Here is a 24,147-nt window from a genome sequence, read left to right on the forward strand (position 1 = left end):
ATTTTCTGTGATGAATCGTCAAAAACAGTTAACTGGTTAAAAATTTGGGGCATCCAGATCCAGTATTTCAATTCAAAATAATTAATTTGTAGACAAATTATCAAAATTATTTTAACAGTTAATAAAGAATGGCAACACAAAGCAATTATTTTTTTTTAATTTTATTAAATATCACAAAGTAAAAGAAAATACAAAGAATAACATTTTACTTAAGAAAACATCTACTTCAAAATGCATAGAATCTCTTTCTCAGAAGGAAAAAAAAGCAATTAAATAATCTACAAAGTTAAGCGTATTTACATAGCACAAATGATTGATACACGTACAAAGCATAACAGAAAATTATACATATAAAAAAAATGAGTATATTTCAGTCTTGAAGCTTTGGAGCAGATATTACATAGATGCACACATTGATGCAATACAAAGAAAGCCTTACAATATAATGGCACAAGTTAAACACAAAACAAATATTTCTATTTCATCTCTCTCTCTCTCTATGAATTCGAATTCTTTCATTACATCTACATTATTTTTCTATCTAAATATCTAAATTTTTTTCAAACTTGCAATCTAACATTAATGATTTTAAATAATCTAGTAAGTACTACTACAATAGTAAAATTGTTTTTATCAATTTTATGAAAAAATGTACTCGAATAAATGGACAGTAGAAAGTTTAAAATATCCTGCAAGAAACTTTTTTCTGCAGATCAATAATAATAAATATCAAAATATTAGTATTTTTGATTTAAAAATTAAAAAAAAAAATTAACAAAATATAGTTTAGAAAAAAATCTAAGGCAGCTTTTTGTATGAAAAGTAAATAAGTACAATGAGAGCAGAAATACATAAAAAAAGACTAAATCTACATAGAAAAGTGTATGAATTTCATCCCAATTTAATTAAATGATGTGATTTTCAAAAAAAGCTCTTCGTATTCTTTTGGATATCAGGATGATTGTTAAAAGATCATACATTTTATCAAGTCAATTTTTGTAAGAAAATCGCAGCATGTGAATCATCTATATTATAAAATATTAAAAACTGACAAAAATTTAGATAAATTTTACCATTTGCACGTCTTTTAAATATGAATGAAACAACTGATTTCAGTGTAACTATTTTTTATATACTATTGCATAAATAAATTAAAAAAACTTAGTTCTAAAATTGATAGTATAAAATCACATATTTTATTTTAACTCTTGTTTGACAAGGAAGAAAATTGAAAATATTTTTTTTCTATATAACTCTTATCATAATAATTTATAAATGCATTATATATATATATATGCATTATACATGAAAAACTATCTAAATCTGAATCTTAACCTTTTGTGTTATTAGAGTTTTAATATGCGATACATTAAAAAATTCAGAAAATGTATATTAGTCGAAATGACTTTTCAAAAATTTAAGCAAAGATTTAAAAAAAATTTCAGAATATCCCGAAAAGTATTTTCAAGTATTTTATTTGAAAAGCATTAATATTTATACAATGCGAGTTACAATAAAAATATTTTTTATGTAAATCAGTTTAAAAGTTTTGTTTTTTCAATAATTATTATTTAGAAATAGTCCAACCAAAAAGAAATTGGTTGAACTATGAATATGAGAAAATCATCTAATTTAAAGTCAGCCAGGCTATCAAATATTAAAAAAGAATTCTTGAAGATAAAATGAAATATTTTAAATACAAAAAAAATGATGTTAATAAGAATCTTTGCCGGCTTTGATCAATGCAACTTCTTTTTAGCCCAATCTGTAAGTACGGAAGGAGAAGAAAGCACTCAACAAGTACAAGACAGCATTGACAATACCCAAGACCTGTAATAAAAGACCAAAATTATTTATGTGAAATATTTATTACAAATAAATATTTGTTTAACTGCAATGAAATTCGAAACGCTTACTGGGATTATTTACAACTCAACAATAAAAGGACAAGAGATCTATTTCTTCCAACTACAGTTAAATATATATATGCTGCAGTTATGTTGGTATCACAATGAAATGGAAAATATTTCCTGTGCAAACCTAAAAGGGTTAAGTAAATATTCGTTCCAAAATGGCGCATGTACCAAATCTTTCAATTTCGATGTTTATGAAATATTATGTTTGACTCAATTAGTGGGTTGATCGGCTATGGTTTTCAATACTACAACTAGTCACAAAATTTCATTAAACATAATGGTTTCAAATACCACAACTAGTCGCAAAATTTTATTAAATATATGTGTTCAACAATAAAGGCACCGTGAGTAATCTATGAATAAGCTTAAAACATGCAAAGGTAATGTTCGTTTCTCAGAATTTTCGCTAGTTATTTATATGCAATATCTTACGATACGTGGATTCATTTGCTCCAGATAAACAGAACATAAATAAAAATTACATAAATTTTTGCGAGATTTATTTTTAAGTAATATCCGTATTATGTATTTATATGGTATACAATTCAAGAATACATTGTTTGGCTCATAAAAAATGGTATTTACGATAAGAACGATACTCTTATCTTTTTAGTCATTATGATATTATAAAAAAAAGAAAAATTCTGGGACAAATGAGTTAAGTAGCACATTCGAAAGATTAACTTAATTTGGGGATGCTATATAAGTGTGTGTGTGTAATGATATTTTAAAATTTAATTTAATCCTAATTAATTTCCTAATTTTTTAGCCTAATTCAGCCCATGTCAAAGTCATTCTAAAATATTCTCTTATTTCCTGATCCCATTCCACTTTTCCTGTTTAATTAATTCAACTGAAGCTTTGTAAAAATGATTCCGTCGGCGATTCCCACGTGCCGAGTGAAGGAATAGAGAATCACTGATGTAAACAGATTCTTCTAAAGGACCCCTCTGTTTCCCTTGTCAAGGTCGACACGTATGAGAAATTCCTATCAGAATCGACATGTCAAAAATCTCATGTTAAATAAGACCAGGGATAAAATGTTCATCGGCTTTCCCTTATTTTTTTCCTTTAGCTCTGTGTCGTTCTGTTTTGTGTGTGTGCTCCTGCTTGTACATAATGCGTGCCTCTCTGGGATGAAATAAAACGATGTCAAAAAATCAAAAGTCCCTTCACTGTCTTCGAAACTGCCTTCTGATTAAAAAATTATATGGTTACACACACACACACACACATATTATATAGAATATATATATATACACTGATATTTTAAAATCTAATTTAAAATTTAATTTCCTACTTCTTATTTAATTTAGCTCATATTAACTTCATTCTAAAACATTCGCTTATTGCCTTATCCAATTCTCACTTTTTATTTAATTTTTTATAACACTCGTTCGAGAAAACTGATGACTACTCATTTTCACATGCTCCGAGCAAAGGAATAAAAATTCCTAAAGCTTGCAATATTCTTTTAATGATGCCAATGATTCCCTTTCCTAAATCTACACGTGTTAAAGAAATCCATATTAAAATCACATAGTAAAATCACTGAAGGAAAAAATTCCGGCACCTCTGTTTTTATATCGAGATGTAAACAGGTGTCTTTTAATCATCGTTTCTTAGTACATAATATGACACCCGTGTGAAATAAACCGAAGTTAAAATTCCAAAAATTCTATCTTTTCGGTCACGCACTGTTAAAATGATTACATATTATATATGAAATACTTATACTCAAGGCGTTTTTTAAAGGACATTATTCCTTTTCAAGTGTTTCTCGAGATGCTAGAAAGAAAATAAATTGCAGAATATAGCAATACTTGATAAAGGTAGGTACTTACTGCAGCCGCCATCTTTCCCTCGTAGTAGTGACCCCTGTAATACCTGTTGGTGAGAGTGGTGAGAAGAGCCAAGCTGGCACTGATGTAGAAGATGAACGCGAAAATATGGTAAAGAAACTCCTGTAAGAGAAAAACAAATGAAGAACCCTTTATTGCAGTTTACTTAAATATGCTACTTCCAACGAAAGAGAAATTATCGCAGATCCCAAAATATCTCGCGTATCCTCGTACATACGCGAGACGGAAATATTTCCCAGAGGACAGCGACGTATTTTACTAAGCGATACTGCAATATATTTTATATGGCTGTCTGATATTATGGTCTACAGAGAAATGCTTTTTAAACATGGTTTTCGCAAATATAATGTAATAGAATAAGTGAGCATCACATTATTCATATATGAGCAATATCAAAATGGGTTAAAAATATATAACTATATTTAATAAAATATAAACACTAATTAAATCATATATTACATTAACATAATTAATGCCATATGAATGCGTAATTAAAAAAATATTATGGCCCCTTGGGAAATGATATCCATTTGACACAACATGTTAAAGACAAAATTTAACTTCTGAAAAAGCAATAAAAAAATTCTTAAATTCTAAGCAAAGGGATAAATTACCATGAGCAACTATTCTCTCTATAATCCAGATCTATGTATTAATTTCGATTTTAATAGTAAACATAGAAATGTAGTTTGAAGTCATATCAATATGATCCATCCATTTAATAAATAATACCCATTGAATCCATTGACATAGAATTTTATAAAATATTTGATGTTATGCCGTTTATCATCAAATATTTTATATAAAAAAATTAAATATCATTTTAAAGTGAAAGTATGCTAAAATACAGCATAGAATATTTTTAACCTTAAAAAAAAAGAAATATATCACCTTTTCATACTGATCTCGACTCTACAGAATTAGGACATAATTAAACTATGTGCTAGAGCTTTCTTCTATTTTAACAATTATACATAAAGCAATTTGGGAATCTTTGCAATTTGGGGGTACTTTTGCATATCAATTAGTTTCTTTGTTACATTGGGCATTTACAGAGTTTACCTACATAATATTGGCGATATCTTTAGTGTGATTCAGGGAAGTGTTTATAGACAGGTTTTTTCCCACATATTTTCTTTAGCAAATATATGGGAGAATGAAGAATAAATAAGCTAAGCTTTAAGATTTATATCATCTTGGAACCATTCAATAACAATTCATCTATAACAGTTGTACGTAGCTACCTATATTACTCTATGTTCTACAATTATGTTCAGAGCTGTATAACACTAAAATAACTATGAAATACACTTTATGTTGTTTACTAGAAAGCGATATAATGGTTCAGATTAATATGTTAATGGTATCCCAGTTTAAACTTCGTTACGGAAAAAAAAAAATCCTTAAGTAGCGAAATCAACGAAAGCGGCTTAAAATCTGCATTGAAAATGACATTAAAATAAGACGAGATATTAACAGAAATCAAGATATGGCTTCTAATCTCATTACTTGCCAAAGCAAAGTCAATGTATTTAACCATACTTTAGTATTTAAATGGCAGACGGTGCCTAGTAAGACATGTCGTAACATATATTGCACAAAATAGAATGGCGCTGCACAATATTTTTACTATTGTATTATATTGTAAAAGATATTGTAATACTGTACAACATATAACCAATCGTATAACATGTTATGTAAGCTACATGGAATGTAGTAAATAAATTACATTCCCGAGTATCCGAGACTCCCGGGGGGGGGCACATCGGAATGAGAATGAGATGCTTCCGACATGGTGGTTGGATCTCGTCACCCTGGAGGGTACACTAATAGGTGGGGGATCTGACTCCTCCCATCGATGACGGGACGTACTTCCTTCGGGGAGGGTTGTACCGTGGCCGGTGATGGCCCTTAGGACTCAACCACAGTTCCCGCCAATGTTGCTGTTGCGGCGGTCCGTTCATTCAGTTTTTATGGTTTAAATCCGTGTGCCTTCGTGGCGGGTCAGAGAGTCAGATGGCTGACTTCCCGAGTACCCGGCCTAATGTGGCGGAAGGGTAGACCGGATAACAAGAAAAGCTGGATAGGCCGGAGTTCTGTGAATTTATTTCTTTGCCCATCAATACCAGGAGACCAAGTTATTATAACAAAACTCACTGTTATAATACTTATTTTCTCACTTCACAATTAGTATTAAGCCCTTCATTTATCTCAAGTTATTTAGATGTGAACGTTGCCCGGTGAATCATAGAAGCAGCTACCGTTTTTGATGTACATCAGGGTCAAATCGTTGTACAACGCGTTATTTCGCCTCCATAGTCAATTTTTTTCTGAAATCACCTATTTTGAAATGTTTTCCATAGTAAGGTTAAAAAAAATTATCCCAGGAACAAGTTATGAATACTGTATGTATTGTGCAGTTATAATCAGAAACAGCGGCAACAATTTAGATCCGTCACACACTGATGAAACAGAGAACAACGGGCACAAAGCTGCTCTTTTCCAGTCACAACTTGTATTTTACACACGACACGTAGGAGCATCCAAGCAGACGTTCGCTTTCAATACCTTTGTAATGTTCCTAATGCAACGCCTTGCTTTCCTCATTTAATTACGATAAAAGACAACTAGGCCGGAAAGTAGGGAAGTCGGATACTCGAGAGAATAGTGTATCATAATAGTTCGTGCAAAATTCAAGTAATATATATTGTTCAATATAGAATGGTGCCACTCAATACTTTTAATATCATATTATATTGTAAAATATTGTGTAATACTGTATAAAATACAACCAATCGTATAGCATGTTGTGCTCCCTGGAATGTTGCAAATATGTGATTTTGAAAAGTGACAGAGCGCCATAACATTTATTTCAAATAAAAAATGACAATTTCTGTTCTTGACAGATGAAACAGGTACCTTAGCCGAACACGAGACGAGACAAGGGGGTGGGGGTGGGGGTGGAGGTGAAGCCGGCAATGACTAAAGTAGCACAAACAGCTTTCTTCGCAGAAAGAATTCCGCATAAAACCGAATCTCGTGAAGTGCTGAGCTGTGCAGCATCACAGATATAAATAGATTTGTCGTCCTCCTTTACCGCACGTGATTGACGGAACCTTTTTCCCACGGAACATCTTGCAACGCCCACGACTAACGGCTTATTTGGGGCAATGGAACCGATCGGGGCGGCTCGTCATATCGCGTGCGACAACGCCCTAAGCGAAAGATTGAAATGATATGCGTGTGGCAGAATAATACTTTATGATAAATAATATAGATGCTGAGCCATTACTGAGAATGCATTATCTCATAGCGTGAGGTCCATTTTATAACTGGTAAAAGTACCGCAATACCATTGCTTTATCTTAAGCATTATCTATTTGATAGCGTACGCTATTCAATTAAAGGAGATTTGTCAATCAATTAAATAAACCTTGCAGCTTTTAGCTGTCCTTTGGGAATTTTTTTAACCATTATTATTGTTCTTCAATATCCGAATTGAAAAAGTTTAATTCAAACGCATTCATTATTTTCGATTCATTTGCTTTTCAAAAGGCAGTAAGCCAAGAAATGCAACTTTGGTAGCAGTAACTCATAGATTTAAATTCAAACGAAGGCTCCAAATCTGTAAGAAGTTTTCAATTTACTAAGCATTTGCAGTTGGAAAGATAATTCGATGCACCATTATGCATTTAATACATGGACTTATTTATTATACGAAGTTGAGTTTGCCTGAAAAATGAATCTACATCATTTTAACATTCTGTAGGTATTTTTAACAATTAACATTAAAATAAATAAATAAATAAAATGTCAAATGATGCACCGTCTTGAGAGAAGACATTTGAGTGCAAAGGGTTAAAATAATTTTGATATTTTCACAATTGTATTTATTCAAAACGAATACTAAAATAATTGTTGTTAGAAATGGCAGCATTTATAATCAAAACTTTATATTGCTGTCCGATAGCCCATTTTCCTTCCCAGTGTTTAAAGCCTTTCAATTCCTTCTCCCCCTTCATTGTATAAAAGGCAAATGCTCATAAAAGAAAGAAAATAGAATTTGTTTTCCAAAAATGGATTTAAAAATCATCAAGATTCAGAAGAAATATTAGAACAGGCCTTCAAATAATATTTAATTCTTTTGTTATTCACCTGAAGGTGTATAATTAAAATCAAAACTGTAAAGTATTTGATTTTCAATGATAATGGATTTTTATCTTACCATCAACATTAAATGAATACAATCTACAATAACTTTTTTTCGATTTTGATTATTAACCAATTTATCCTCATTAAGAATGAATAATTGATAAGAATATTAAAAACTTTTTTGATAAAATAATGCCACTTTTCATCAATAAGAAAAATAAAGTTAATCTTTATTAAAAACATCCATGTTTTACGACACTCATCGCAGTCAAACTAAAATAATGATGCCAGTTGTCACCAGATGTTGACGACAACATAATATATAAAACAGTCACATACTACCATCAGAACTTGGAGAATTAATGCTGTTGCCAAGCTAAAGGAAAAATACCATCATTTCTATACTAGAAAGAAAAATTTAAACAATGAGTTATAAAAGAATGTATAATATATACTGTCTAGACAACTGTGTATAAGTTAATTTTACGACTACCGCCGTTTTTCCTAAAAGATGAAAAATGTCACCATTCCGCCGATTTATGATGCAATTAGTTAGAGCATGCTAAATCAAATTTGGTACTCTTATTTAAGTAAACTAATAAATTAGGCAAATACTGCATCAAATTGAAGCAAAATACATGCTCCAATTACGATGCAGTTAAAAGTGAATAGTTAATTATTAATGACAGAGCTATATAAAAATGGAAATTTTAGATTTAAAAAAGGAAGCTCCTCAGAAATGAAAGATTATTTTAAGCTGGAAACTGGATTTCCAAAAAATTCAGAAATAAAAGGTTAAAAAAATTAAAAATTATTTTCAAACAAATAAGTATCTTATTCTAATGATAAATTCATGCTAAAAAAAGTAATACTCGAATAATACATATATACCAGTTTAGAAGAAATCAAGTACTATTTTTTCAAAAGTTATGTCTTTTTACAAGAAAGTTATCTGCAGACATTTGCTTTTGGCTACGTTTCAAAATTTGGCGAAAATGGGGCACAACATTGCCGCTAAATGAATTTATAGTGCGCACAACCATTACCTTATTAGGGTGATGCTTCTCAACGTATACAGTTCAATAATTTCTGTCGCTTTCATCAACTCTTATTTCACTACAGGGTTATTGTTTTGCTGAGTGTATTATTTCTTCATCTCTTGATCAAAACTCCTCCGTAGCTTTTTGCTGTGACACAGAATGCAGAATTATAAGTTCTTCGACAGTTCTGCCTACGTTGAACCTCTAGCTCATCAATGGAGTCGTCCACTTTTATTCTCATAATTTTGGCTAGAGATACAATCTTGTTGATTAAGGTTCCACAGCATTTGTTCGATCTCTTTGGAGTCATGTTCGACAACAGTATCCAATCAAAAAGTCTTCCATGTAAGTATTAGGATTCTTTTAAAACAAGTGCCCAAAACAAACTGATATAGACCAATATAGCAAGTGAGGCTAGGCGTTTCCTCACTACTCATACTGTGAAACATCACTTGTTAAGCGATGTTTTTTTTTTTTTAAACATTTTGTGTTGCTTGTTAAGCGTGTATTTTTTTTTTTAACATTTTGTGTTGCTTGTTAAGCGAGTCTTTTTTTTAACATTTTGTGTTGCTTGTTAAGCGTATCTTTTTTTAACATTTTGTGTTGCTTGTTACGCGAGTCTTTTTTTTTTTTTTTTTTTCATTTTGTTCAGTTCGTTATGAAAGGTTTTTGTTAAGCAAGGTTTGATTTTATATAGAAAGTAATGCATTCCAATTTGAGGTTTTAACAAATCTCTACATTTCAGACCTTCCTGAATTCAACACACATTTTTGGCATTATGTCTGTTTGTCTGAACACAATACTCAAAAGCGCTTTGAATTCGATGAATGAAATTTCGTATATAATAAGGCTAAATTTGTTCTGTCAAATTCTAAACGAAATCTAAACCAAATAATTAGCTCAAAAGATGATTAAAGAGAAAACAGAATTTTTTTTAATCAATTCTTTTAAGTGAAATGGATTAGAACTAGAATACCAACAATATGACGTTTCTTTAAGAGAATGAACTATAAATCAGTTGAAAAGTTTCTGAAAATCGATAACAAGATTCGTGAATGTATTCACATACAGAAATAATAATGTAAGGCCAAGGCTTCTTAAACTGTGGATTGCCATCTTATACAGAAATAATAATGTAAGGTCATGGCTTCTTAAATTGTGGATTGTCATCTTACATTTAATCGCTTATAAAAAATATTGGGAATACAAAATTCCAACAGGAATTTCTTGCAGATTTTCTTGTCATTACACACAAAACAGTTAAGAAAGTTATCTTGAAATAACAGATTTCATTATTTATAGCAAAATAAATATTAATTGTATTTACTACTATACTAAGCTTTTTTGTTTTACATTCTGGCATACAAATATACAAAGAGAAAGTATTTTTGTTGTGAAAAAATTAAGACTTCGACATTTGGGAAAATCTTTCATGCTTTTGACATATCTACTATCAAAAAATTTCTTTTCCGAATTATGTCTGTCTGCCTTAGGAGCATGTTAATTTATAACTGCATTCAACTAAATAAACAAACTTTGGTATGCTATCTTTGCATCAAAATTATAGATTTGTTGTCATATTTCAGAAAAATGTCAACGTTTTCTGTGCCAGAAAATCCGCCTGGTAATAGTTAATGCGTGTAAACAAGACTACTTAAAACCCAATGAGTTAGAAGAACGAAATTTACCATATGGTTTTATCTTAATTCATGCAAATCAGTATTAAATAAATTAAATCTGTCAATGGATTGAATGCACTCAAATGTATCTCTCAGTGTATATTAGTGCCTTATATCTCAAAAATGCACCAATTGAAGTATAGTGAATTTCAAAATGAGGTCTTATTAACCAAATTGTGGCTTCAGTCGATAAAAGGGAGGACTCCTAAACAGATATTCAATTCTTTTTCCAATATGATGATGTGCAAAAAGAAAAAGACAATCACAACTTTTTGGAAGAAAACATTACTGCTATTTTTATTATTATTCATTTCATAACACTGGGATAGAGATGAAAAAAAATTGTCTGATAAAAATGGGATCGTCAAAATTCTTATCACCGAATAAGGTATTGCGAGTGAAAAATATTTAACAAGCCCTGATTTAGATGTTTGATAAAGTCTTTTTTTTTCGTATCTAATTCCTTGTAAAATTCCTTCTGGCTTACAAACCATTAAAATGTGATGGATGCAACGAATGAGACCTCACAGGACCACGCGACCAGATCTGGGAATGCTGTTTAAAAGAACGCTTATGGGCCCACGCATATACATTTCACTCTAAGGGATGCATTTAACAGGCTAGACAGTATCATCAAAAGATGATTTACAAAAGTAGGTGACAGATGGTTTATTGCGAAATCGCCGCCTCCGCAAATTCATCTTTGATCCACATCTCCAAGATGAAACTTTTAATTCATGACACATCAGGATCGCGAAAGCTCTCGCTGAAACCTTAAATTCGATTTTTTAAATCGTAATTGAAATTGGTTTGTATACAGTCTAGTGCTAATATGGCGCTTAAAGCATAAAAATAACACATGACAGAACTGCTTAAATGTGGCTGGCATAGAATAAAGTTGTTTCAAAAACTCCGAAAGTGAATACATTCGTGGCATTTTTAGCAAAGGCAGACCATGTCAAGATAGGCAAAAAGATAATGTCAAGATAGGCAAATATTAAGTGAATATTTAATAAATGCATTTAACCATTTTAACTTTTGTGGATAGGTCTATCACTAGAAGTTACAATAGGCTCTTCCCTATCAGTTGTTTCACCAATGGTTATTGTTAATCATAAATGGATCATAATTTGTTAAATTGACGCTCAAAACTCAAGTAATGTATGCCTTTACTTACTATTGTTCTTAATCCTGTTGGCACTATTTAATTAAACGAAAGCATTATATATAACCTTAATAAAAATATAGAATCAAATTTATTGAAATTATCTCGTTGATTGTCGATCAAAAGAAAAAAATTTGATTGATGAAATAAGTATACAAAAATCCTTACCACGACCACTTATGAAACAAGTCAATAAATTTTTGAAACTAATTTACAATGGAATTTTTTTATACACTTTAGATTACTAAGTTTAGACACCTTATGTTCTATGGAACATACTTAATTTACACTCGATAATCTAAAGTGATACGAATCGATTATAATGAGGGTCAATTCCGAATCAGATGACATATAGCGTTCATGCCAGTATCTCCAAATCACAGCTATTTGTAACTAGGAGTGCCAAGCTCGCTGAGAGTTGAATGAAAATCTGTTTCGTTCACAGATGAGAGCCGTTTCTATTTTATTAGTAAGAGCTATATATTACTAATACAGGAAAGTAGGCGTTTGCTTAGATAGAAGATACTATATAGAGGAAAGTAGGCGATTTTTTCTAACCAAACTACTTGCAGCATAGACTTGCTAAATCTACACAGCCACTATTAAACTGTTCTCCAAACTATAACGATTCGAAAACAATATCATCGTATTCCCTTATACCATGACGACAAATTTACACATCATACTAAGTCTAGTGAGTTAACTGGTTACGCTTCCAATTTTGATCATGATTCTATGAAAATTGATCATTATTCTAAGAGAATATTTTCCAACAGAAGAACGCTTTTCCCTTTTTATGCTGCTGTCACCCAACTTAATATACAATATATCTACATATTTCTTTGGCATGCGAGATCACCATATCTTTCTCTCATCAAGCACGTATGGGACATTACTAAATGACAAATTCAGATTCACAATCAAAACGGACTGGCGATAACTTGCATAATCACCAAGTGCAACAAAAAGGGAATTCCAACATACAAAACACACTGGCAAAATGCATAAACAATTACATACTTGCATTCAAAATTGTGACGATTATAACAATTGTTAATGTAATGCTACTTCCTATTTTAAAGGCTCATCTCATACAAACTTTAGCTTGAGGTCTTGAAATAATACTCAAATATGTTACCAAGACAAATGCTTTGTCCAAATTTCATTCCCATAAACTAATTTCTTCTCAGTGTTGCGATTCCATCTTCCACCAATATATTTTCTAACTGCAGAAGTTACCAGAGAGGTGAGATGACAGGGAGGCTTTCTTATAAATAACTCATTTTTATCTGTATGCTACCAACTTGAAACTTATTTTAATGAGATAGAATGAATACAGATAAAGGCTGTTTGTTTAGTTTTTCCTTTGCAATAATACAATTTTATCTTCATTCGTGCAAAGATATGCAAGCGGATTGCAAACCTCCTTTTGTTACTTTATCGAGTGCCTTCGTGGTTGCACTTCTTTCAAACATTCAAACATGAGAATCGTTGCCCCTTAAAGAAATTTTTCATCTGGAAAAAATAACACGGCGAGAGTTCAGAGTACTAAGCTGATTAAGGTGCAGCCAAAATTCGATGTTTTGACAGTAATTTAACACCAATAGGGATGTGTTATCTCGTCACTTATTGTAATAAAACACTAAACTTTTATCTTCCTCACCGAAGAATTTTCAATACCGGCAATCATAAGTTACGCGTATGTGTGAATATAATTAAATTAGATATAATCTGTTCTACAAAATTGGTCACATGAGCTGCGCCGGAAATTAAGAAGTGGATTAGAGCTAAATGAACTAATAATTAAAAATGAGTAAAAGCAACAATAGGAATATAATTAGACAATAATTTTATTAAGAATTAAAAAAAACCAGAGCAATAAAAATTAACTATTATGTAAAAAAATCAATGTGTTTTTAATACATAAGGAGATTAAAGTATGGATATTTTTCTCAATAAAAAAAAGGCGTTAAAAAATTTTGAGTTAAAACATTTTTACCGATGCTTGTTGAAGGTTATACAGACTAGATCAGAAAGTGTTGAACAATTAAAGTGTTTCCCCAATGATTGCAAGTATGAGCAGACTCTACGAAAAGCTGATATTTATTTTACATCGTGCATGTCCAAAAGAAGTCGAGTTAAAATGACATCACAGCGTCTATTAAGTTTCAGAACCCAACATAAAAGAATTGGTTTGATGTTATGGAGTTTGTATGTTGTTTCTATGTTCCATTTTTCTTGGCATTTTGACACTGAGAAACGCATTACTATTTAATGGTAGATCACATGTCAGTATAAATAACGGACCAGTATAAATATTCGGTAGCTGACTTCGCAGCTTTGTTTGCCAATTCATTTCTTGCAATGTCAACTTAAAAATATATTCATGAAAATAGGATAAAGAGGTCCAGTAAATTTTGTAACAATATTCATAAAAGCTACGGACTTCTTTAATAAGAAGATTATCAATAAAGGATCTATTTAAAAATTCCAAAAGATCCATAGAATCAAAGCACAAAATAGATTTATGAATTTGATACAAATCATTATATTTGAGGGCAAAATAAACAGTCATGATTTCAGAGAAGAACACAGAATAGGAGCATAAGAGTCGAGTAGCTTACATTATAACTTCTGATAACAAAAGCACAGCCAACAGGAATCAAGGATTTTGAACCGTCTGTGATTGGTTCATATACCTGATAAAATTGTCGGTGATGGTTAAAAAGCGAAATAAAAATTGAACTGCCAGAATCTAACCGAGTGAAACTCTTAAAAATTTTAAGTTGTTCTAATCTTTTAAAATTGTAAAAATAAAAAACTAACTTGTAAAAAGTTTAAGTTATTCTAACTTCCATCCATGGAGAATGGTCAAGAATACAATTTCTGTACATCTTAATATAATGGTAAGAAAATCGGGAAGCCTACTGGGTATGTGCATTCCAAATTGTAGAATGCGCAATGGGCGACTGTTATAGGCATTCAACAATTAACCATATGAAGGATGTCTATTTGGTAAAACATGGAAACAATAAGAGAGGGACAGTTTCATTTATGTAACATATGAGGTCCGAAAGCTTCCGCATAAAAACTATTTCTAAGAGATATGCAGAATGCCCCCAGAGAGAATTGTCTTACAGCTGAAGGTGAACATAATTATAGCGTTTCAAACAGAAAGGTCAAGCTGAATGATATACGATATACCCATTATCAATCATAGAACGAAAAGTACTTCGATAAAGATAAGCGATTGACATTCCAAAAAGTATGGAAAGAGTTCTTAGAATATTTAATGATTCAAGACACCTTTTCCTCAGGTTGATAATATGAAGATGGAAAATCTACCTTTATCAAATATTATGCTCAAAAATTTATGGGTACCAAAATTATGGGTAAGACTAATTAGAGCACTATTCAAAGACAATTCTGGATCAGGATAAAGGAGCGTATCAATGTGTGTGTGTGTGTGTGTGTGTGTGTGTGTGTGTGTGTGTGTGTGTGTGTGTGTGTGTGTGTGTGTTGAAATAGTAAACATTCTTATTTGACTATTCAGCAATATTGTTGATGGCTATCCGAAGCTCTCTTTTCATTAATTTCATTATACGTGCGTAGCATGAAATTCGAAAATCATCAACGCACAGTTTTGTTTATTAATAGACGGTGGAATAATTGATAAAATGGGATTAATGGCTAAAATATCAATGGTTGCGCTTAAGACACAACCCTAAAGGACAACTTCCAAGCGAATGACATTGGAATAAGTGTTCTCAAGCAAATTTCCTCTAAAACCTAGATCAATATGCCATACTTCCAGGTGCGATCATAAGTCTTGTTAAAGTCAAAGAATAGTGATACCAAATGTTTTCGATTCAGAAAAGCAACTCGAATATCCGTGTTTATAGAAGCTAAATTATCGACTGTGTCCTTCGAAATCCACAGAAAAGGAAATATATCAATTTTTCTCAAGGATGTATACCAAGCGTGCGTTCATTATCCTTTTAAGGAGTTTACACATGCAATTGGTCAGGGCAATTGTTTGATAACTGATCAGAATTTTCTGGCTTAGATATTGGAATCACAAATGCTTATTTTAAAATATCTGTAAAGAAATGTTTTTCCTATATGCGGTAATACATGCAAAGCATATTTAGAAGGGAAGTTTCCGAGAGAATATTAGATTCCAGCAGGACCCGACACTGGATAATACTTTAAGTAGTCCAAGACAGCGAGGTTTAGTGTTATAAAACAAGCGTTTAGTCATTTGAAAATGCAATTTAGTTCTCTCAGCACAACTTTTATGGATAAGAAAAGGTTTTGTATAATTGTTCACTAAGCAAACAGGAGCACAAGAATCAGCGAGAACGTCAACCATTTCCGGAATAATGAGAACCAACCTCCTAACCATTTTTTTTCAGACAGGAAATGTGTTTATTAGTACAAATACCATGCGTCTTTTTAACATTGTTCCACATATACTTTACTGTAATAGAAGAATTTATACTTGACAAAAATTTTACATTGTGCATGTTCATTTTTTCGCTGAGCCAACAGTGCAATGTTTTGGGGACTTGTTACTTACATATGTTACAATGTTTACTTAACATTGCACATAAGACTTATAATGTGCAATGTCTTTAGTTTGGTTACTAGTAGCTGTGTGACACCTGATAATCTACTGCATAACTTTTGTTGTATTTACAGCTCATAGGAATATAAGAAACATCTACTTTCGTAGTTCTGCCTTTTACAATTTGTCTAGCTTCAGAAAAGATCGGATTCTTTCAGATTTTAACGGAAACATTTTAATTCCAAGTAGGAGAACATTTAAAGGATACAGCAAAGGGACCAGAATAGTTTCTACATTTCAAAGTTTCAGAAATACAAACGTTCATATTATGGACAGAAACACGTAGTTTTACAATATTAAAACGATGAGTTGTGTAGGGATAAATTGATCGTTTCTTTCAATATTTATACAACAAACGTCACACACTTTGATTCTTCCAGGAACTCAATTCCTGATACATTTATATCTCTCATACAATAGTCATAAGATACATTCGGAGTTTTATGATGTTTGTACGGGAAGGGCACTGGCAATTGTGTCAATTTATTGACCTCTAAAGCTTATTGTTCATTCACTCGCACTAATAAATCCATAGATCGCATCTTCTTGACGTGCTGCGTTTCACCAATAAATGATGCAAAAAGTTTTAAAGAATATATGATGTGAAAAGTATTTGATGTACTAATAACCATGTAATAATGTGTAGTGGAATTGACTTCCACGACGGCAAAGAACCCATATGATATTCAATATGATTCTGGCTCGATGGCATCGCCCACCACAGAGTCCAACCAGGTAGGGAAAACACTGGTTGAGAACATTCCCAGCTTGGCTGCTTACCATGGTACTTAATAGCCAAAATTTGTAGGCTCAAAGTCATTCCCGGAGACAGTGACTATCCTTAATACCAAGCAATTCGTCTCTTTCCTAAAAGACTAACCATTTGAAAGACTAGCTGTAAACGAATGATATACCAGAGATCTCAGTGCACCACCTATCTAATGGGGGCCATGCAAGGAGACAATGTGGGGGGAGGGGGCTAGCTGTCCTTGAGAAGCAAGAAGTAAATAGAGTGGCAACAGCATTTCCCGAAAAGCTCCCTCACGTACCGTTGATGGATGGAAGAAAACAGCAGATAGCAAAAGGAACACACAACTGACTAGAGCAGGTGAGCCCATGAAGGGATTGATTAATGGAATTGATCAGAAAATTCCACAAACTTTTGAAACGTAACTTTATGCAAACGTATGTAATTATCGATAAGACTTATTTAACAGTTATTGCATGGAATCTTGTAAAACATATAGCATAATCATAGTTATTATAAAATTAAACACTCAGATTTTCGTTCTCAGTAAAGTGTTCAAAAAATCGTTTTGGACTTTTAAAAATTGTTCCAGTAGAACCGGTCATAAAAAGATTACATTTATTTTATAAGTTTAAAACGAGATGAAATTTTAAAATCGTATAGATTTTTAAAAAATTCAAAATCAAGAATGAGATATACTTACAAACAGAGTCTTTGACAATATGCTCGCAACCATCAGGGACAGCAATGAAGAAATAAGCATGAGAAACGTTGTCACCAAGAAAGCAAATGTTACAAGGAAGAACAGGGTATGCTCCGGATCTCCACTGAAAATTTTGCTGTGTACTGAATAATAAGCGATCAAGCTCAGGCATATTGCTCCGATTATCTATAAGGCAAAAAAAAAAAAAAAAAATCAAAAACATCCTCTAATCCGTTTATTAGCTTAGGTACTTTTAACGACCAGCTAATTTGCTAAAAATATGTTATATACAATTTCAATTATTCTGAACATAGTTAAGCATTGTCAATTCTCTCAATAAAGTATTTTTGTGCATCAAATTGTAGCAGCCTTACACTTGTGTTATTTGCTGTGTGCATACACCTTCCTGAGTGGAGTTCTATAACACTATAATGCCATTAAAAATTTAAATGCCTGGATAATCAAATTTCCTGGTTTAAATTTCAAGCTATTTATCACAATAATGCAATTTATTATTATTATTATTTTTTCATGATTCCTCGCAGTTTAATATGCATTTTTTTTTTCTTTTTAGCTTTCAACAATGGAAAATCATGCGATCAAATATCCAATAAAGTAATAAAAACAATTTGAATTCCCATGCAACAATGAGATCTACAATTGAAAATAATACAACAAAAAAAACTTTTTTAAACATCGCCAAAATTTAAGAAAATTTAAGAAAAATTAAATTGATGTCATTAAAAAGTCAATTTTTAAAATTTCACAAAGAAAGAAAATTAATTTCTGTACTGAAATATATCCGGAAGTTACTGCGGGAAAACGTCAGAATTCCGCTTCATATTTCATTAAAATTAAAAAAAAAAAATCTCCCCAAGTTATACATTTCCACCTTCCAAAATATATGTATCAAATCTGAAAACTATAGGTCAAACGATCAAATCTGCAAAGAGCCAACACACACATTCTTTTTCATTATTAGATAGATACAAATAATGGATATCTTATTTATAATTCTAACTAAATGAGAACGCCTTAGAAAAACATAATTTAAAATCCGAATATCCTAGGCTCTATTTTTTTCTGCTAGTCGTTTTACTTCAATGAATCTGAAACAGAAAAAACTGAAGATAATGAGTTTTCCCCCATTTGATTCATTAGCTTCAGAAATTTGAAAGTTTGTTACCACTTCATCGTTAACATTAAATGTGATTATAGTGATAATTTTATGTACAACTAGTTGGTTTACAGTGATAATTGACAGTTGTTCAAATTATCTACAATGAAGTTTATTCTACTTTTCAAATATTACAACTGTTCTGACAAATAATATAATTTTGATATAATTTAATGCTTTTGATTGGTTGAGCCATTTATTTCTTGTTTTTAATTCTTGCCAAAAGAAAAAACTAGTTTTTAGTACTTGATATATATATATAAAAACACTTAACATTTAAAAATATCTACATTATTTTATAAATATCTATTTTATAAATATCTACATTATATTTATTACCGTTCAGAAAAACTTAAGAGTATAAAATATTTATTCGTGACTTCTGACCTAATTTTTTCTTATAAAAAAACCAATTTAATAAGTTCAACTTGTGCTTATTAGAAAATTTTACTGTGTTCACTAATTTCTGAAAATTTTAAATTAAAGGAAACCCTCTAGCATTACTAACACAATAAGCGCCATGTTAGACACAAATGACTAATTGTAATTTTATTTTGTACCTTTTAAGTCACGTGTAACTGTGTACTCGTCGTTCAGGCCACACCAATCACTTTTGACAGACAATAAAATTTTCATTCAGGCTGCATTAACCATAATTGACGGCCAATATGATTTTCATTCAGGCTGCATTAACCATAGTTGACTGACAATATACATTTTAAAAATTATATTCTCTTCATAAATTGTAAGCCAGAGATCACAAAGTAATGCACCTACATGCATGCAGCCTTACTGAAATTTTACATTGATTCCTGGTTGTCGGCATATCAAAGAAATCAGATATCGAGGTCTCGAAGGAAAGGACGCCGAGGCTCTTCATATGTTGGTTGCACTTTTACAGTTCTCTATTAAATTGAAATAGAACTTTTTTTTTTTACCAAACCATTTTCAATGTCAATTGCATTCCATGTTCGCAAAGTACTCCACACAAACTAAATTGTTTAAAAATACGTATAAAATGCGATGCATTCCTTTTGTAATTCATAGTAGATACGGTTTCTAATAGATGCATCTTTTATTTTTCTTAATATATTTCAGTAAGCAAGTAATTGTTTTATTTACTATCCAATTAATGAACATTCAGTTTGTGAATTATCCTACGATTGCTTATTATTATAAATTAATATTATATTTTTGAATAATGTGATTTTATTTTAAAAATAATATCGAGGGTACCGAAAATCTATTGCTATAGCACCAACTGTATATACTACTACTATTAAAGTCGATGCTGTATCAATATATCAACTATACAGGGTGTCCAATAAATATTTGGACAAACTTTAAGGGGAGGTAGGGGACATTACAAGGATTTAGATTTGTATAGCAACCCGTGGTCCGAAACGTCTTCATTCGGCACTAGGTGGCGTTGTTCACAGTAGCATATAAGGAAGCGGACCTGCCGTTAAGTACACTTCATCCATCACTTAAATGTACGATGGGAAATTCGCATCTTGTCAACATTGATCGAGATACCAGCGTGCAAAACGTTCACGATGTGGAAGATCTGCTGGGAGAAGTCACTGTACGCTTTGCAGATGGTATGGGTGTAAGCCTTCACGTTGCAAAACACGATGGACACTATTCCGAGATCCTCCAACGGCAGTAGCGACGACTCGTACGCTGGCACTATGATTCCTTTTAACGGTATCCAATACATTTTCTTTCATCCTGGGAGTTAAAAGTCACTCGTGGCCTGCCCTCACTATGTCTATTACCTCGTAACGTCCCATATTTACACAAATTGTGATACAAATTACTGAACATCCGGTTGAGGTCTGCTTCCTTATATGAACAACGCCACCTAGCGTCGAATGAAGGCGTTTCGGACCATGGGTTGTGTGCAAATCTGAATTCTTGTGATGTCCCCTACCTCCCCTCAAAGTTTGTCCCAATATTTATGGGTTTGGTTTGGTTATATTAACGTCCCGTTTGAAGCAACACTAGGGCTATTTTGGGACCCAATATTTATGGGACACCCTGTATACATTACTATAGCATCAACTTTAATCCGTCACAAACCCACAAGTGACCGTCAAAAGAACATTGCAATGAATGGTTGTTACGACACGAAGACTTTTTTGTGACAAAATTATCATATTTTCAATTTACCATATTTTGTTCGTTAGTGATTAATCTTTGGCGATTTCAGAGTCACTATTCTCGAATCATTTCAGATAAAAATTTAGAAACATAAGGGTCGTTTTGTGTATATTACTAATAATGCACTGAGTCTTTTCCATTAGGTATTTTCAGAAAGGAACAATCAGAAATCCATTTATGTTCGAATATTTTAGTGTGGGAGGGAGGGGGGAGAATTCAAGAGGCAGCTGTGGATGAATATCCAACTTTAAAGAGTAACAACCAAAATATTGTGCTAGATCTGGTAGGAACTATGTCAAACAACTCTTTCACAGAGTTACCTGAGCTTGGCCAGATGTGGCCCTTGTGTCATTAAACCAGAAATAATAACAACAACACAGAGTTACCCGTCGTGGAAGTCAATAACCGGATTAAATCGATAAAAGTGCCCAGCGGTCAAAAACAGAGTGACCAACAAATTGTAATGTGTGTTGCGTACTCACAAGAAGTGATATCAAATGATGAAGCCATCGTAGATGAAACTGAATTTAGAAGAACCAAGAACCTTTAATGCATTAAATATATTTATAAAACTTGCGAAATCCAACAAAAGCTATAACTCGGCAGAATTCAAAAATATGTACATAATCCATAATGACATTTATCCCAAATCTGAATCATGGACGCAATGCGATATCAGACTATTTTTTACACAGTAAAACTTTTTTTTGTAAAAGAGCAACTTATTATAATTTGTTTTAAATGCCATTGTGCAGAATCAATTATTTTTTCCCTCGATATTCCCTTTAAAACGATAATGACATTTGAAGATCTAGCATTGCTTTGGATTCAAAGGTGCTGAGTTAAAGAGCGCCTCTTGTCATTCTTTAGGGAAAGTAGGAATCTTTAGAACTGCACCGAAAAAAAAATCTGTAGTTGCTCAGAAAACTCACCGCGCACAATGCTAAAAATATAGCGCCTTCCTTTTTCTATTTTTAATGAGAAATCATTTTCGTTTTCCCCTCTACACAGAATCCGCTCTTCACCAGAAAAGTGTGTCATCGAAGTCATTGCAACATCTATGGATTCAGTTGCTGGTTTTTCGACTTCCTACCTTTGTATTAAACCGTGTAGGAAGCTCGTGCTGGGAGGCAAGAGTATTTGTTTGACAACGTCATGCTGTTCTTTTATTTTGAAATTTAAAACAATTAAAATGCATTAAAGGCACTTTATTTATCATCACGCAATTATTATTATTTTGGAATTTTACCTTATTTTTTTCAAACTAAATTATTTTTCACGAAGACACATTTTGGACATTGTTGGTATAGAGGAACGTATACTCTCATCTTCTGAGTTTTTCTTTTTACTAGAAGCACGGTTGTTTTTATGGAACTGATTTATGACATCATTATACATGAAGAAAGAATATTTCCTCCTAATTAGTATAAGCATGTATATCCTTTCCCATAAGATAATGACATGTTTTTGTAACAATATAAATGTTTTGTAAACAGTATAGATTCATGGGGCAAATAATTAGAGGATGCACGTTCAAGCACTGAAAATAAATCTGTCATCAGAAAACGAGATGTTTATATTGAAAAATACGGTAATATTCATGGATAAAAAAGAACTGATAATACTTCTTCAAGAATGAATCAAAAATATCTCTCGATTAATAATATATTACATGCACTTCTAATATATCTAGCCCGTTTGTATGAAGAAATAACTAATATACAGAATAATAATACGATTGAGAAAAAAAAATAATAGTTCGATTAATTAATTAATTTTATTATGTAAATGAGACAAATAATCGAACGATTTTATTTTTGAAATCAATAAAAACATGCACTCAAAAATAACTCCAAAATTACAATAACCATGCAATGGGGACATTCAGAAAAAATCAAGAAGACCACTCTAATCGCCACAATTTTTTTTTATATTACGGACAAACTAAATACAACAATAAAAAAATTCAAAATTTTGTTAAGAATTCTATTAAACGAACCATACTGAACATAAAGAATATTGCAGAATAAGTCAGAAAGATTACAAAAGCGTTCATCTCCACAAAAGATTTTGTAATACTAAATGTTAATAACAAGTTTCTGCCGAAAACATTGGAATCAGTTTGCCCCATGATTTCTTAATTGGTCGATATCGGTCCCAAATTGCTAAGCAAATTTTGTGGCAACGAATATATTCATTATAATAACATTTGTCTACATTTTTAATATTCGAAAACAAATATTATTCAAGCAGCTTCATTAATTAAGAATTTCATTAAAATTTACGAATAATATATTTAACCACATTTCTTCCAAAATGTTTTGTTATCAAACTTATGTGTTACATATATACGAAAATATTTTTGAAGATAAAATGGGGTTTCAAAAGTGGGAAAAGCTAAAGAGCCTCCCATCATTTGCTTGCAACTTTGCTCCAACAAAGATATATTTAGCCTAAGATAAAGATATATTAGGATTAAAAAAAAACATCAGCCTTCGGCAAAATTATTTTTAAAAAAATCAAATTTTTTAATACTTTTCTCGAATTAGGAAATACAGAATCTTTTAAGAAATTAACTAATTGTATAAGAAAATGAGGTCATAAAATTTTGGTTAAGGATGCATTCATTTGTTGTTGAACTGTAAGTTTATTAAAGCTTCGAAAAATCCAATGAATATAACGATTACAATTCAATATCTTTTAGAAATGATATTAAAATGTAATACTTATAATGTGATGTTAAATATTTAAAAATAAAGATTAAACAATTATAGCAGTTTAAAATTATATTTTTGTGAGGGGGAGATTAAGACTTTTTTCAATGTAAGAATTTTTATTTACGGCAAAAGGAAGGCACGTTTGCTGAAGCATCTCTGTCTTTTAGTTGAATAGGTCGCAATAAACTTAATTTTGCA

General features: G+C 31.5%; 1 protein-coding gene across 1 annotated transcript in view; it reads right to left on the bottom strand.

The window, feature by feature from the left end:
• Window positions 1-805: 805 nt before the first annotated feature.
• The window catches only part of LOC129963921 (uncharacterized), a 45,195-nt gene continuing 21,853 nt past the window's right edge, over window positions 806-24,147 (bottom strand). The window contains exons 4-6 of the mRNA XM_056078515.1: window positions 17,893-18,078; window positions 3,761-3,880; window positions 806-1,830 (exon numbers count right to left, since the gene is read on the bottom strand). Coding sequence (XP_055934490.1) covers window positions 1,756-1,830; window positions 3,761-3,880; window positions 17,893-18,078 — 381 coding nt within the window. The 3' untranslated portion in view covers window positions 806-1,755. The remainder of the gene's footprint in view (window positions 1,831-3,760; window positions 3,881-17,892; window positions 18,079-24,147) is intronic.

Source organism: Argiope bruennichi, chromosome 3 (assembly GCF_947563725.1).
Source record: "Argiope bruennichi chromosome 3, qqArgBrue1.1, whole genome shotgun sequence".
NCBI lineage: Eukaryota > Metazoa > Arthropoda > Arachnida > Araneae > Araneidae > Argiope > Argiope bruennichi.